At 41.6% G+C, this 16,951-nt stretch overlaps 1 protein-coding gene across 7 annotated transcripts; it reads left to right on the top strand.

Annotated features, from left to right (window-relative positions):
- The first annotated feature begins 1,220 nt into the window (after window positions 1–1,220).
- LOC121540893 (cell cycle progression protein 1) lies at window positions 1,221–16,950 on the top strand. Of its 7 annotated transcripts, none has more exons than XM_041850016.1 (11): window positions 1,221–1,337; window positions 3,389–3,481; window positions 3,856–3,970; window positions 4,235–4,314; window positions 4,417–4,624; window positions 7,221–7,547; window positions 9,286–9,324; window positions 10,458–10,576; window positions 13,005–13,130; window positions 14,316–15,685; window positions 15,797–16,950. In XM_041850016.1, exons 2-11 carry the CDS (start codon window positions 3,422–3,424, stop codon window positions 15,984–15,986), a joined length of 2,634 nt encoding a protein of 877 aa, XP_041705950.1. In that variant the 5' UTR covers window positions 1,221–1,337; window positions 3,389–3,421; the 3' UTR covers window positions 15,987–16,950. The 7 variants fall into 7 exon arrangements, with proteins under 7 accessions (XP_041705950.1, XP_045073812.1, XP_041705949.1 ...); XM_045217877.1 differs by having other exon boundaries at window positions 9,286–9,297; XM_041850015.1 differs by having other exon boundaries at window positions 3,411–3,481.
- The last annotated feature ends 1 nt before the right edge of the window (window position 16,951 follows it).

The following is a 16,951-nucleotide window of genomic DNA, read 5'->3' on the forward strand; positions in this document are numbered from 1 at the left end:
CCTAGCCAGTCTCCAGATCTCAACCCCATAGAAAATCTTTGGAGGGAGTTGAAAGTCCGTGTTGCCCAGCGACAGCCCCAAAACATCACTGCTCTAGAGGAGATCTGCATGGAGGAATGGGCCAAAATACCAGCAACAGTGTGTGAAAACCTTGTGAAGACTTACAGAAAACGTTTGACCTGTGTCATTGCCAACAAAGGGTATATAACAAAGTATTGAGAAACTTTTGTTATTGACCAAATACTTATTTTCCACCATAATTTGCAAATAAATTCATTAAAAATCCTACAATGTGATTTTCAGGATTTTTTTTCTTCTAATTTTGTCTGTCATAGTTGACGTGTACCTATGATGAAAATTACAGGCCTCTCTCATCTTTTTAAGTGGGAGAACTTACACAATTGGTGGTTGACTAAATACTTTTTTCCCCCACTGTAACTTTAAGTCGCTTTGGATAAAAGCATCTGCTAAATGGCATATTATTATTATAACACCAGTGTCCAGCACAGACTCCACCACTTTACTATCTCTGTCTACTCCTTCCTTTAACTGCATAACACAAGCACATAGGCCTATATCAAAATTCTCATCTTTCCACTTAAGCCACCCGACATGAATCCTTTCTGTGTTTTTTGTAGCAGTTGGCCATTGCAGAATTTGGGCAACTTCCTTCCAAAATGCATGATCAATCTCTTCATTGTGCTGCATAACAGAATTAATTGCAATTAAAATAGCAGAATAATCCAGAGGTCTTTGTCCTCTCTTTCAGTGTCTGAGCAAGCCCTGAATTTACCCTGCTGCCTGTCCCCTTCTCCCCCTGACCTTACCCTGCTGCCCCCTTCTCCCCCCTGACCTTACCCAGTTGCCTGCCCCCTTCTCCCCCTGACCTTACCCTGCTGCCTGCCCCCTTCTCCCCCTGACCTTACCCTGTTGCCCCCTTCTCCCCCCTGACCTTACCCAGCTGCCTGCCCCCTTCTCCCCCTGACCTTACCTTGCTGCCTGCCCCCTTCTCCCTCTGACCTTACCCTGCTGCCTGCCCCCTTCTCCCCCTGACCTTACCCTGCTGCCTGCCCCCTTCATTGTTAATGTTTAAAGTTATTTTTCATATCATGAATAAATACAAGTTATTTACACTTTTCTACAATTACGTGGGAGACTTTTATTTAGAACGTTTTCGAAATTCCTAGATCCGGAAGTACTCTTTTTAGTGTTGCCGACGAGACGCTGATTGTGTTGTTGTTGAATTGAAATTGATGAAGCAATGAGTGCGCAATTGTGACTGCAATATCGAGAATCGTTTGCAGAAATTCATACTTTCTACGTTGGAAACTTACTGGGTAATGATATTACTGTCTGATGTTTTGTCAGGTTAGAGTGGTTTGTAAGTCATACTTCTTGTTTCTTGACGTTACAGAGTAGGATAACTTAGCTACTAGTACGTGTTAGCTAGCTAGTTTATCTAACTGTGCTAGCGGCTAGCTATTACTGTTAGGTAGCTAGCAAGAAGCTGTTTAAATGTCAGTCTATCCAGCAGCTGTTTGCAGAAAACACCCTTCCGTTCGCATTTTCACCTGATTGTCATTTCTTATCATGATAATTGTTAGTTATGTGCATATAATAACGTTACATAGCTACATATGTAGCTAGCTATATATTCAGGCATCCATTTGTTGAATAATCGATTGCGGATTGGACTCCTCATTTGCTAACTAGCTGGCGGCATCGCAGGGGCCGAGAGCAGTTTTGCAATCCTGCACAGTGCAGTTACACAGGCCCCCATGCATTGAACCACGCACACCAAACTGGGTTTGTAGAGAAATAATATCAACAATACTCACTAGGCTTCGTTTTCGTTCACCAGTAAACTAGTTATGTGGTAAAGTAACAGTATACCAAAATGTTGTTGTTGTGGTGGGATTGACATTTGCCACCTACAACCCACGTTCTACACAACCACTACTGGGTACTCTGAAAGCTGTATCAACTCTTTATCATGTTCTGCTGCAGAAAGATTAGGCCTATACAGAGAAACATACAAGTAGTTTTCGATCTCCCCAAAAAATGGGGCATGGGTGCAATCATTCACCAGCAAAGGGGGTCAGCATGACATTCCCTACCCCATTCATAGACGCAAACTACTTTAGCACATATTGACGATAGTATCTTCTGACGGGGGGGTTGTGTTAAGTGTCCCGACGCTTGCTCTAAACATTAACACGCATCGCTTGCGGTACTGTTTTGGAAACATAAGTAATGTATCTTTCATATCAGTAAAACATATTTGTCAAAAAACAAAAAGGTTATTACTACACACCTTTTATAGGGTTAGTGTTCCCACACGGCCATATCGCCACATTACAGCGCTTGTTTATGGAAGACATAGTTCGCCACCTGTGCTAATTAGGTATCTAGTGTGTTCAGAACACCTGTGTGTAAGCAGAGAGGAAGATCGGCAGAAAATCTGTCTCCCTCCTTTAGGTGGGGTTTTTTCGCCTACTGAGCAAGGAGTTTTTGTATGGAGGTCAATGAGAGTGTTGAATTTGTTCAACAAAAAAATTAATGGCTTATTTGCTCGAATATAAGTTTTGTGATGCATAAGTTGTTTCAAGTGTACTGATATAAGTAGGACACGTGATATCCCGGCAACTTTGAGAAAAAACCCTTTATATCGGAGTTGTCTCGAGATGGCTATGCATATTCATGGCATGAGGCTAGTAGCATAGCATCTCTCTCCATTGAATACAGGTGGTTGACGTCAACAACCCTCATCGAATATTGAAAAAAGGATTACAATAATGAGATGTATCCACCAACCCAAAGAATGGATAGACAGGAGCTAGACAGCCCGCCGTGCCGCTTTGTGGACAACGACTCCCATTGTTAGGGAGACACGTATCTTGTCAGTATATCCATAATCTTTGGTGTAAGCTAACTGGGGAGGAAGTGTAGTTCGTCAACTGGAGGCACACACAGTGTATGAATCTGTGCAAAACAGCTACAGTAAGTGTCTCTTTTTTATTTGAAGAGTATTTCTTGCTGACATGGCATATCAGCATATGTTTCGAAAACCGTTTTGAAAGCGATGATTGACTTTTCTAAATGTTAAAACACAATGTCGGAATTGTAGTTTACATGGAGCCAAATGTAGTCTAATGTAATGGCTGAAAACCCTACATATGGAGAAGAAGGGTTTTCGAGAGCTAGACATTCCCCTGTCAGCAAGGCATGCATTATGCTGCAATGTCTGTGTACTGTTGTTGTGAACTCTCTTATCTCAATGTCATATCAGTGAACCGTGGTTTTATGCAGAATGATACATTTTGCATTTGAGTATTAAAATGTTCCTCTTGTGCAAAAAATAAAAAATCCCCATGCGTTTTTTTTACAGTGTGCTCTATTGTTTTTACCAGCTGGCGGAGCCATGTCAGAGAGCTCAAGTGACACAGAGTCCTCCTGTGGGTGGACTATCATAAGTAATGAGGTAAGTCAAGTCTTCCTGACCCTACCTGGGTCCTTATTTGATTCCCCATCAGCCTGAGCACCTGAGTCCCTCTCAGGTAACCCTTGTAGGACCAATAGTCCAGTACTAGGAACCAGAGCCCTTGAAATTCCTCAGTGCACTCTAATGGGACTGGCCTATGGATATTACTGTTACAGTGACTTACTCTTTCAAAGTTTAATGTAATCTTAGTTACTTCTTGAGTGCCTTTTTGCCAGTCATTGCCATTATGCCGACTGTCTAGATTAATTTGAAAGTCTGATGGTTAATGCAGTGAACTGGAGACCATAGTACGGTATGCCTTCATGTAGGGTTGTCTAAATGTGGTAGGCTAATATGGTAGGCTTGTTTCTAAGGGTTCAGATATTGAGGCCCTGGGGCCAGAGAACGGCCTGGAATGTGGGCCTGATCTTCCAGAGAGTGCAGTGCTGGAGCCAGAGCTGCTGCAGAACCAACCCGCCTCTCTCTCTGGTAGGAGGAGTTACCATATGCCCTGTTGTGACAAATTAAGCCATTTGAAAAATCTAGGCATATTACAAAAAAAATCTCTTGACAACTGGGTTAAAACTGTTACAACATTGTAATATACATGTATCAGAAAAACACTACATAATTTGGTTTAACCGTCTGTAATGAAACACATTTTATAGCGGTATTGAGATGTTATATGCTCACAGTAGATGGTGTGTATTCAACTTGTCTTCAAATTTTAAATGTCCTCTAAATATGTTTCAGCTGAGTGCACTGAGGAGAGGGGTGAGTCATCTCTTGATGCCACTCTGAAAGAAGAAACCTTAGACAAGACATTGTCTGAGGTGAGGGATAAAAACAAAACATTCTTCAGCTGTATATTTGTATGATTCCGATGTCGCTATGTTTCCAGTCCCTATGCCAACCATGTGGAATATCCTCTGCAGGCTGGAGGTGAGGTGACAGGGGACGAGCATGTGACTCTGTGCTCCTCCAGCGACCACTCTGACATTGTGACTCTGGGGGACACGAGGGAGTCTGAGCTCGGGCCTTGGGATGAGCAGACAGTGGAGGAGGAAGAGGGAGCAGTCAGTGAGGAGCTCTACCTGGGCACCTCCTCCAGCAGCCAATACACCTTCAGTGCTGCAGAGACTGGTAGGGCAACCCAACACACCCTTTAGGGGATGTTTCAATGAATTCCAGTATGAGGTAAATTGGAGAATTGAGATACATTTGTATCTATCTTCACAGTTCAAAGTTAGAGATGTTTCCATGCAAGGTTTGATGGTCTGGTGATGATCAAGCAGCGTAAGTGGATTAGAGAACAGATAGGGCATGACGACAAACAGAAGAAACCAACAAAGCACTCCTTCCTATCCCTTTCCCTTCCCCTTGTCCTAAAGCCAGGCTGATGATGGGCCACTGGAAGCTTCCACAAAGTCTGTGGGACTTGGGCTGTCATCTGAAAGGGCAGATATCTGGCAGCCGTTCTCTCTCAGGTGGTATAAACTGGACTGGTGTGAATATGATAGTGTGCTGCTTGTCTTGCTCAACACAATGTAGCAGGCCTACCCTGATAAGCTGTTGTCAGGGCAAATGCTGTCCGACGATGTAAACAAGTTCTGCTTCTTTTGAAGGGTGTTGCAACCGCCACTAAATGTGTGAAACAAAACACTTGGTATTTCAGCATGGTGTGTGTTTTTTTCGGCTTAACAACTGGAAGTTGTCCCAGTGATGATTTGGCAGAATGTCATTGGTTTGACTGATATACCTGATGTATAATTAGCCTAGCCTATATACAAACATTCTCAAATAAAATATTGTTATCAGAATATTTGATTAGTTGTTAGTCTGTCTCCTGTATTTCTCTTTTAATTTTAGGCTAGGGGTCACCTCTGTGATCATGTAACCTAGATAAAACTTGATACTGAGGCATGTTGTTTACATGTTGCTCCCATTACCAGAGGGATGTCTTAATCAGATTTTGCAATCAATGGTTATTGGTTGTTAAGCAAAACATAAGCACATACATTTTCACAGCAATGTGGGACAGTTTTTCAGGTTTGGCATTTCCTCTGGAAGACTAAAGCATTATTTTTGTTTCCCCAGTTTAATGTGCAACAATGTCACGAAGCCTAGCTTTACAACAGGGGTCTCCAACCCTGTTCCTGGAGAGCTACCGTCCTGTAGGTTTTTGCTCCAACCTCCGTTGTAAATCACATGGGTCCCCTGTAGCTCAGTTGGTAGAGCATGGTGTTTGCAACGCCAGGGTTGTGGGTTCGTTTCCCACGGGGGGCCAGTATGAAAATGTATGCACTCACTAACTGTAAGTCGCTCTGGATAAGAGCGTCTGCTAAATGACTAAAATGTAAATGTTCGGCTTTTCAACCAGCTAATTATTAGAATCAGGTGTGCTAAACTAGGGTCGGAGTGAAAACCTACAGGACGGTAGCTCTCCAGGAACAGGGTTGGAGAGCCCTGCTTTACAAACAACAATGTATAGGCTTTAAAGGGGTTGAACTTCCTGTTTTGGCCTAGTTTTTCAGCGTGGTCATTGAGAAATGCAGCAGCCATGACTGAAGCCAAATAAGAGTTTTCTTGGGGGGGTGTGGTTTAATGTGGATGTCTCTTGTGTGTGTGTGTTTGCACGTGGCAAGCGTTTGTACATTCACTCTGCCAAAACAGTACACAAGCACTCACCCTTCTAGATAACTTGAAAGGCTAGCCAGGTCTTGTCTTGATGTCGCCTAGGCTAGTTAGTGCTAGCCAACTTATTTAGCCAATTAGCTTCAGCCGCTGGTATGCCCTGGTGTACTGCTGTGGCAAAATTGGTTTGACATTGGATAACCTATAGCTAGGGCTAGTTAGAGACCGTCAATAAATTACACAATGTAAATGGGACAATAATTTCATGTTGCACATCTTTTAGTTGTCTCATTCAATTCTTTCAATATTTTAATTTCCACAATTTATAGCTGGTTTGAGGTTTTTAAGTTTAAGTAAATTTGGAGCTATTGACATTTTAAAATATTGTCCCATGTACATTGTGTAATTTACTGAAGGTCCCTAAATAGCCCCATAAGGATATCGAGTTACATTTACATGTACGTAATTTAGCAGACGCTCTTATCCAGAGCTACTTACAAATTGGTGCATTCACCTTATAGCCAGTGGGATAACCACTTTACAAAAAAAAAAAAATTGTGGGGTAAGGGGGGATCGAATGTCATACCAAATTGACCATGGGCATTACGATCGGGTCGCCTGCAGCTGAGCGCTGAATTGATGATTACTTGGGTGCTGCCAGCTGTGGGCAGGATGGAATTAACCCAACCCAAGGAAAACTGTTACGGTACCCTTCATTCTGTGACATTCTATTTTTTCCTATCATCTCACAAATCTTTGTTGACCAAAATTATCCCATTTACACTTTGTAGTCAATTTTGACAGTAGAATAACTGTTTCTGACTCATATCGATGCCACATAGGCCGTTTTCAAAACGAGAAGTTGCTTTTTAGGGGCAGTTGCTCTTTAATTAGAATTGAATGGATACTTGATATATTGCCATGGACCGCACTTTGCTACTAGATCAATGAGGGCAATTAAAACAATATTTCAAGCAGCAATGTGCTGTTAATGATTTTAGCAGCATACGCATGGTTTACAAGCATGTCAACCTACTACATGTCTACCTTGTAATTATGGTTCAGTGCACTAATAATTGTTTGTGTGGGTGTGTGCATGTTGCAGTTTTCCCTGTGGAGCAGCCTGTGGTTGCAGACTCTAGCAGCAGTGAGGATGAGGGAGAACAGCAGGTCACCCCAGTAGTGCGGAGGCGCAGGGTGAGGAAGAGCACCACTAGCTCTGTGGCTGAGCCTGGAGAGGAGGTGCAGGAGTCTGACCACAGTGACCGAGAGGAGACTCTAGAGGAGGAGCAGAAGGAGGTACAGGAGGAGGAGGTGCAGCAAGAACCTCGCGTTGCTCCCCCACCTCAAGGCCATGTCAGCGGCACCCTCAACAAATGTATCCTAGTAGCCCTCCTCATTGCCATCAGCATGGGCTTTGGTCACTTCTATGGTAAGCATCATGGGAAAGTATTGGTACATACAGTACCAGTCAAAAGTTTGGACACACTTACTCATTCCAGGGTTTTTCTTTATTTTTACTATTTTCTACATTGTAGAATAATAGTGAAGACATCAAATCTATGAAAGAACACATATGGAATCATGTAGTAACCAAAAAAGTGTTTAAACAAATCAAAATATGTTATATTTGAGATTCTTCAAAGTAGCCACCCTTTGCCTTGATGACAGCTTTGCACACTCTTGACATTCTCTCAACCAGCTTCATGAGGTAGTCACCTGGAATGCATTTCAATTAACAGGTGTGCCTTGTTAAAAGTTAATTTGTGGAATTTCTCTCCTTCTTAATGCGTTTGAGCCAATCAGTTGTGTTGTGACAAGATGGAAGAAAAAAATAGGGTTAGTATACAGAAGATAGCCCTATTTGGTAAAAGACAAAATCCATATTATGGCAAGAACAGCTCAAATAAGCAAAGCGAAACGACAGTCCATCATTACTTTAAGACATGAAGGTCAGTCAATCCGGAACATTTCAAGAACTTTGAACGTTTCTTCAAGTGCAGTCGCAAAAACCATCAAGCGCTATGATGAAACTGGCTCTCATGAGGACCGCCACAGGAAAGAAAGACCCAGAGTTACCTCTGCTGCAGAGGATAAGTTCATTAGAGTTACCATCCTCAGAAATTGCAGCCCAAATAAATGCTTCACGGAGTTCAAGTAACAGACACATCTCAACATCAACTGTTCAGAGGAGACTGCGTGAATCAGGCCTTCATGGTCAAATTGCTGCAAAGAAACCACTACTAAAGGACACCAATAAGAAGAAGAGACTTGCTTGGGCCAAGAAACACAAGCAATGGACATTAGACCGGTGGAAATCTGTCCTTTGGTCTGATGAGTCCAAATTTGAGATTTTTGGTTCCAACCGCCGTGTCTTTGTGAGAGTAGGTGAACGGATGATCTCCACATGTCTGGTTCCCACCGTGAAGCATGGAGGAGGAGGTGTGATGGTGTGGGGGTGCTTTGCTGGTGACACTGTCGGTGATTTACTTAGAATTCAAGGCACACTTAACCAGCATGACTAGCACAGCATTCTGCAGTGATACGCCATCCCATCTGGTTTGCGCTTAGTGGGACTATAATTTGTTTTTCAACAGGACAATGACCCAACACACCTCCAGGTTGTGTAAGGGCTATTTGACCAAGAAGGAGAGTGATGGAGTGCTGCATCAGATGACCTGGCCTCCACAATCACCCAACTGCAACCCAATTGAGATGGTTTGGGATGAGTTGGACCGAAGAGTGAAGGAAAAGCAGCCAACAAGTGCTCAGTATATGTGGGAACTCCTTCAAGACTGTTGGAAAAGCATTCCAGGTGAAGCTGGTTGAGAGAATGCAAAGCTGTCATCAAGGCAAAGGGTGGCTACTTTGATGAATCTAAAATGTAGAATATATTTTGATTTTGTTTAAGACTTTTTTGGTTACTACATGATTCTATATGTGTTATTTCATAGTTTTGATGTCTTCACTATTATTCTACAATGTAGAAAATAGTAAAAAGAAATAAAGGAAAAACCCTTGAATGAGTAGGTGTTTCCAAACTTTTGACTGGTACTGTATGTGATGAAGAATTTCAATGTTGCTCATTATGAGTATGGAATCATTGGTAAAAGGAATTCACAAGGAGGGCTGTTTTAGCTGTTTTAACTTGTGTTGGTTTTGTGTTCTAGGAACATTTGAAGGTACAGTATGGAGTGGATGGTTTGAGGGTAATTGTCTAACTCAACTTGCTTAGGTGCATAAGTCATGATAATGTCATGTGAATGTCATGTGTCATCACCGCATAGTAGTTTTGAATAGCACAAACTAAACCTATGTGTGTTTAGTGGGATTATGCAAAGCATGTCAAGTGCCTACATGTAGATAGATTTGATCATATTGAAAGGATACACATCCTATTAAGATAGTGAAAAGAGAATTACAGTGCTTCTGTTGACCTCTTGAATCCATCCTCATCAGAATGTTTGTTATGTGCAGAAACAAATCATTCAGTCATAGGGTGGCAGGTAGCCTAGTGGTTAAGAGGGTTGGGCCAGTAACCGAAAGGACGCAGATTCGTATCCCCGAGCCGACTAGGTCAAAAATCTGTCGATGTGCCTTTGAGCAAGGCACTTAAACCTAATCGCTCCTGTAAGTCACTCTGGATGAGAGTGTCTGCTAAATGGCTAAAATGTAAACATGTAATACAGTATCTGGGTTGTAGTCAATAAGCAATCAGTTTTCCAATGTTATTGGCAGCTCAGAGCTGGCTGAAAGTTCAAATTCTGAATATGACTGATAAACTTAATCATATAGGTGTGGCACATTTTGTGAGTTGTCTACAAACCAGATACTCATGATGGGTCACTTGACAAATGTAAGTCAATTTATTTTCTGTTTTTGTGTGTGGTAGTATATTACTTTCTTGTGCCGTCTTTGGTAAGGTGAGGTAACAATGGGTTCCCATTTTCCCAAGGGTCAGGGAATTTCAGGGAATTCCAACACCTGCATCCCACACATGGAAAATCAGGGGTTTTCTAATTTGCCAGCGAGTGTGGTCATAAAAAGTCAATAACAATACACACAATAACAAATTGCTTTTATTGTGTACATTTTGCCACTGCTGATCAATGTCACCAAATAGTTTTGAATCTAGGAAATTCTAATTGGTCTGCATGGAAAAGTCTTGAAATGTTTGTTTGTCCAAGAATGGGAACCCTTTTTATTGCACCTAACATGTGGACATTTCCCACAACTTTTTCTGCTTCTGCATTACTATTCTTGAATGTGTGTTATCATCTGGTGAATCATGCCTATGCTTATGGAAAATTAAGGGAATGTCTAATATTTCATTCTAACACAGGCACAGTACAGTTTCAGGAGAGGCAGAAGATTGTGGAGAAGATCTGTGGAGTGAACGAACTTGGTGATTCAAGAGATCTGCAGCATCAGTGTCATAAAGGACCAAATGTCATCAACAAGGTCTGCAAAGAGTTCTTGATACATACGGTTAGGTATCATAAGCCACCTCCCTCTTCATTATCCTTCACAAATAAATTAGCATAATTAAACAAAATACATGTTCTTTCCCTGTCTTAGAAACTGATTTCTTCCTAACTTTTCTGTTTCTTTTTGTGTTTTTTATATATCTTTGGTGAACTTTGTTTCAGCTATAGAATTCTCTCATTCTTTTTTGACTGAACACATTCTGATTTCAGCCATTAAAGTGCCAGTAGTCCTATCAGTATCGTATTTAAGGAAGTACTTTAAGCGTTTCAATTTTAGAAATATTAAATTGACGTATCCACAACTTTTACAGCAATGCTCAGTCAGTACACTCATTTCACTATTCTATCTCAAGAAAAGCGAACTTCTATGATAAGTATGCTTATGCCTTAACTAAAGCACACTATTGCTCCTTCCAGTGAGCAAATTGCTCGCAAAATAATGTATCTTCTTCACCACCAACCACACAGAAGGATGTTATTTTTATTTTTTATTATGTCTCAAAGGAAGTGGTCAAACACTATCTAACGTGGTTACATTTTCCTCTGATCTCAAATAGTATGACACACAGTAGCAAAATGTTTCTTTAGGCAATGAGGTCATTGTATCGAAATACATTGCAGCCTATTCTTGTTTTTGTGAAACCTATTGTTATGCTTAGATATTTATTTTCTTGACATGGTCAAATAACTTAAGCATTGATTGGTCACTTTTTTCCTAATTTGGCACACAGAAACTAGAGGTCATGAGTAACTTGGACAAAAATAATGGCACCGATTGGCCTAAAGGTGGCAGTGTTATAAGCAGTCTCACTTAAACCCTCATATCCGCCGCCCTGTTTGACCTAGAGACTTAACTTTGTATGTAGGTGTCTTTACTTATGCTGAACCAATTTGCCTCAAGGACCCATAAAGTCCATCAGGATAGATTTAGCTCCATCTTGAACATTTTGGAAAACGTTTAAACCAGAAGGGCCAACTTCGTTTGAGAAAAGCTAAGGGATTGGTTAAAAGATGGCTGAGTTATTAATAATCAGGAAATCAGATTTTATGTGTCCATTTTAAATCCTTTGTAAATCCACTTCACAATCGCCTATCAACTTTTTAGGGTCATCAAAGACATTACCATGATGAACCATGTTAAGTTTAGCATTGATATCTTTAAGAGTAAGGAAACTTAACAATTTCACTTTTGACTAATGCTAATGCTTAAAATAATCATTAAAACATCTTCTCATGGACTAAAAGTCAGATTCACTCCAAATGTGGTCTTTGGACTCATCAAAATAGTCCCTAAAGAGTGAATAATGTTGATGCATGCAAAGATGGCCACACTAGTAGATGCGTATACGCTAATATGCTAAAATATCTCAAAAACCAGGAAACTATTAACAACTCATTCTTTGCATATGTAATGCTAATGCTCAAAATCATCTGCAGTCATATTTTCCTCATGAACCATACATCAGATTCACTCCAGATGTTGTATTTAGACTCATTACATAAGGCTTTAATAGTTAACTTTTTTTTTGTTGCTGCATTCAAATATGTCCGCACTGTACCTATAGGTGCATGTTAGCACATATGCTAATGTTAAAAATACTTTCATAATCTTCTTCTCAATGCTTTCACTGATTGCACATAAAGGAAGATAGTGCTTGCTTTGTTATTCAACTGATATATATATATTTTATATATTTTTTAAACCAGTTTTTCTCCCCAATTTCGTGGTATCCAATTGGTAGTTACAGTCTTGTCCCATCGCTGCAACTCCCGTACGGACACGGGAGAGGCGAAGGTCGAGAGCTGTGTGTCCTCCGAAACACAACCCAACCGAGCCGCACTGCTTCTTGACACAATGCATGCTTAACCCGGAAGCCAGCCGCACCAATGTGTCGGAGGAAATACTGTACACCTGGCGACTGTGTCAGCGTGCACTGCGCCCGGCCCGCCACAGGAGTCGCTAGGGCACGATGGGGCAATAACATCCCTGCCGGCAAAACCCTTCCCTAACCTGGACGACGCTGGGCCAATTGTGCGCCGCCCCATGGGTCTCCGGCTGCAACAGATTCTGGACTCGAACCAGGATCTCTAGTGGCACAGCTAGCACTGTGATGCAGTGCCTTAGACCACTGCACCACTCTGGAGGCCCCTTCAACTGATATTTTGTCCTTTCATCCTGTTGTGATCTCGCATTTAAACTCTCCATGTTACGTGACTATTCATCTTCAATAAATATTTTTATATGCAAGGATTCTCTACGATTTTTGTTTTTGATGGCTTCTTGCCCCCTTGAACCATTTTTGCCACTCCACTTAACTGTAGAGTGAGATTAGGTTTAAGAGGGTTCTCATCTTATAGCAATGCTTTTGCTCACTTTGGTGATGCTGTTTCCACACATTTAGGACGTGGTTAAGAGTCTGAGAGAAGACCTAAAGGACAAGAGTGACATGGTGCTGTCTCTCACAGGGATTATGGACAAGCTTACTAAAGAGAACCAGGATCTCAGATCCAAACAGGCCCAGCTACAGGTAACATGCAAGTACAAGTTACGGTTCAAATGTAACACTAGTGGTGGATCTTTCAATATAAATTGAATGTGGACTCATTTCTAAAGATTAAAATGCTGCAACAAAATTCACCATTAATTGATTTGTCGTTTATTTGTCTGAATGTGAAGAAATTTAATTTTGTGTCATTGTTTCACTTTTAACCATCTTCATTATTAATTTAAGCCTCACGGTTCCCCTTGTTGTTCATACACTACCGTTCAAAAGTTTGGGGTCACTTAGAAATGTCCTTGTTTTTTCGAAAGAAAAACATTTTTTTTGTCCATTAAAATAACGTCAAATTATTCAGAAATACAGTGTAGACATTGTTAATGTTGTAAATGGCTATTGTAGCTGGAAACGGCTGATTTTTAATGGAATATCTACATAGGCGTACAGAGGCCCATTATCAGCAACCATCAGTCCTGTGTTCCAATGGCACATTGTGTTTGGTAATCCAAGTTTATTATTTTAAAAGGCTAATTGATCATTAGAAAGCCCTTTTGCAATTATGTTATCACAGCTGAAAACTGTTGTGCTGATTTTAAAGAAGCAATAAAACTGGGCTTCTTGAGACTAGTTGAGTATCTGGAGCATCAGCAATTGTGGGTTCAATTACAGGCTCAAAATGGCCAGAAACAAATAACTTTCTTCTGAAAGTCGTCAGTCTATTCTTGTTCTGAGAAATGGTGTTCTGAGTGTCTAGTTTGAGAAACAGGCGCCTCACAGGTCCTCAACTGACAGCTTCATTAAATAGTACCGGCAGTTTCTTGGCAATTTCTCGCATTGAATAGCCTTCATTTCTCAGAACAAGAATAGACTGACGAGTTTCAGAAGGAAGTTATTGGTTTCTGGCCATTTTGAGCCTGTAATCGAACCCACAATTGCTGATGCTCCAGATACTCAACTAGTCTCAAGAAGCCCAGTTTTATTGCTTTTTAAAATCTGCACAACCGTTTTCAGCTGTGATAACATAATTGCAAAAGGGCTTTCTAATGATCAATTAGCCTTTGATATTATTTGAATGGACAAAAAAATTGCTTTTCTTTCGAATACAAGGACATTTCTAAGTGACCCCAAACTTTTGAATGGTAGTGTATGTTAAGCGTTTTGCTAATACTCCTTTGTAGCTACATAACAAATTATGTATTTTTGTTTTGAAACAAGGCCCAGAAAGAAGACTTGGTCGTGAAACTGAAGCAGACTGGCGAGGAGAGGGTTAAGATTGAGTCTCAGCAGAATCACCTGATGGTGGAGAACCAGCTGCTGAAGAGCTCCCTGGAGCGTGAGGAGGAGTCCCTGTCCACCCTTCAGGAGGAGCTGAGGAACCTGCGCTCCCAGATCCGAGACCTGGAGGACACGGGGGCTGGGGCCGACTCCATACTGTCTGAGAACCAGAGGCTGAAGGACCACCTGGAGGAGGAGAAGCAGCGCCTCCGCAGCTTCCTGAGCCAGAGGGAGGCCCTGATGGCTGAGGCCCAGACGCTGAGGAGGGAGCTGGATAATGAGCGGAGGGTGACCGACCAGCTGAGGGAGCAGCTGAGCAGCCGCAACACCAGGGTCGGAGGAGAGGCCGACCCGGAGACAGAGGAGCTGCAGTCACGGCTCATGGAGTTGGAGAAGAAACTGAGCTTTGAGCAGCAGCGCTCCGACCTTTGGGAGAGGCTCTATGTGGAAACCAAAGAGGAGAGGGCCAAGGGAGACAAGCAGGCCAAAGTCAAGAAGCCCAACGACAGCGTGATAGGGAAGGTGAAAGACACTTTTGATGCAGTGAAGAACTCCACCAAGGAGTTTGTGCACCATCACAAAGAGCAGATAACGAAAGCCAAAGAGGCTGTGAAGGAGAATCTGAGGAAGTTCTCTGATTCTGTGAAATCCACCTTCCGCCACTTCAAGGACTCTGCTTCACGTATGATGGACAAGACTTACCGGCCTCACGATCAGAGGTTTCACGAGAGGAAGGATGCCAAGACTGAGCACCGTGAGCAGCAGGAGCATCATAGAGACCATGGAAACAAGCACTCAGACGAGGAACCATGGCAGCCCAGAACCCACAAGCCCCTGCATCGTCACCCTCGTAAATCCACTGACGACTCTTTCCAGGCACACCGTAACACCCGTAAGTCAGGGGGTAAAGTTGAGGAGGACCCAGACGCTGAGAACCAACAAAGAGGAGTGCCCAAAGGTTGCTCTGGGGTTTTCGACTGTGCCTACCAAGAATCCATGAGCCTCTTCAACAAAGCCATGGACCCCATAAGAGCAGATGAGTTCAACCAGCTGCTTCACAGCTACCTCCAGCAGGAGGTTGACCACTTCCACCACTGGACTGAGCTGGAGAGCTTTACTAACAATTTCTTTCACAACGGCATCTTCATCCACGATCAGATGCTGTTCACAGACTTTGTCAGTGGTGTGGAAGACTACCTGGAGGACATGGATGAATACCATGGCCACAACGATGACGTCTTTGAAGATCTTGACGAGTATGTCTACAGGCACTTCTTTGGAGATACCTACTCAAAACGTTATGGGTCAAGGTAAGTTTATAGTTTTCATAACTGTTTTTTCAAAAGGATGTTGTGTTAACATATCATTTTGAGGGTGTAAAACTTTTACATATTCTGACATTTCTGTTTGTCAACTCACAGTAGACCCTTTGAGGGGCCAGATACGGATACTAAAGAGAGACTGGCCAAGCAGCAGCAGCGCAATCAACAGAGGGCCCGGCCCCGGCCACAAAGAGAGAGGAAGTGGAGCAGAGCAGGGCGGAACACAGACAGACACATGGCTGATGTAAAAATAGAGTTGGGTCCTATGCCCTTTGATCCCAAATATTGAGAATATTCTTACCTAATGAATCCGTTTTTATAATGGCTGATATTGTAGTTGCAAAGTCTATTTAGGATGTGTTTGATGGAAAGCCTTTTACTTCTTATTCTTCTGTTTTTGTGATTTTGCACAATGTTATTTTAATGCTGCCTGAATGTTCCCTTGCTTCCTGTGTTGTGTAAGCAATCCTTAGGTTAGTGGCAATGGTGGTGTATCTGAATGCATCTAATCTCATGCGCACAAAGAAAATTATTGCTACAATGATTTATCCATAAATTGTCTTTAAATATGACTAACTAGAGCAATTAAACATGGGAATACAGTAAGTAAATGTTACAGTACCTAACTCTGTAGTACACATTCATTGTAATCATGTCAGCTGTTACATGTTATTTTTAAGAGCCATCACTGACTATGTAATTTGCACAAAATGTCTTCTCTTTGGGCCTTGTTAAAAAAAAATATGTTTACCATTTGAATTGTTTAAATGTAGGCCTATTGTGAATTAATAATGATTCATTGGATGGATCCAACAATGGAAAGAAATAGTATTTTTGTCAGTGGCATTGAGAAGTTATGCACTGACAAATACACTTTAATTTCAATTCCAAATTGTCAAAGGTGACGATTTGATAATGGCAAAAACAATTGCTGACATTGATACTGTTGTGTGCAGTAAAACTTTAAAAGTAGCAAAATCACTGAGAAATACTTTATTTTTTCACATGGTGTTGAATAATGCAAGAAGCTGGTTCCGCAGTCAATTTCTATAATTTGCTACTACGTTACATATTTGTTTAAAATGGTGAGATAAGGTGCAACTGTGTTGTAGTTTGCTTCCCAAGTGAAGTAGTTATTGTTCAGTAACATTCCAACTATGGCTTGTTTTACTAAGGCTGATTATTTCCTTTCATTTACAGATGTGCTGTTGAAAATGAATTGCAGCTTCCCAATAAAAAAAAGTGAATATTGAC

Source organism: Coregonus clupeaformis, unplaced genomic scaffold (assembly GCF_020615455.1).
Source record: "Coregonus clupeaformis isolate EN_2021a unplaced genomic scaffold, ASM2061545v1 scaf1263, whole genome shotgun sequence".
Lineage (NCBI taxonomy): Eukaryota > Metazoa > Chordata > Actinopteri > Salmoniformes > Salmonidae > Coregonus > Coregonus clupeaformis.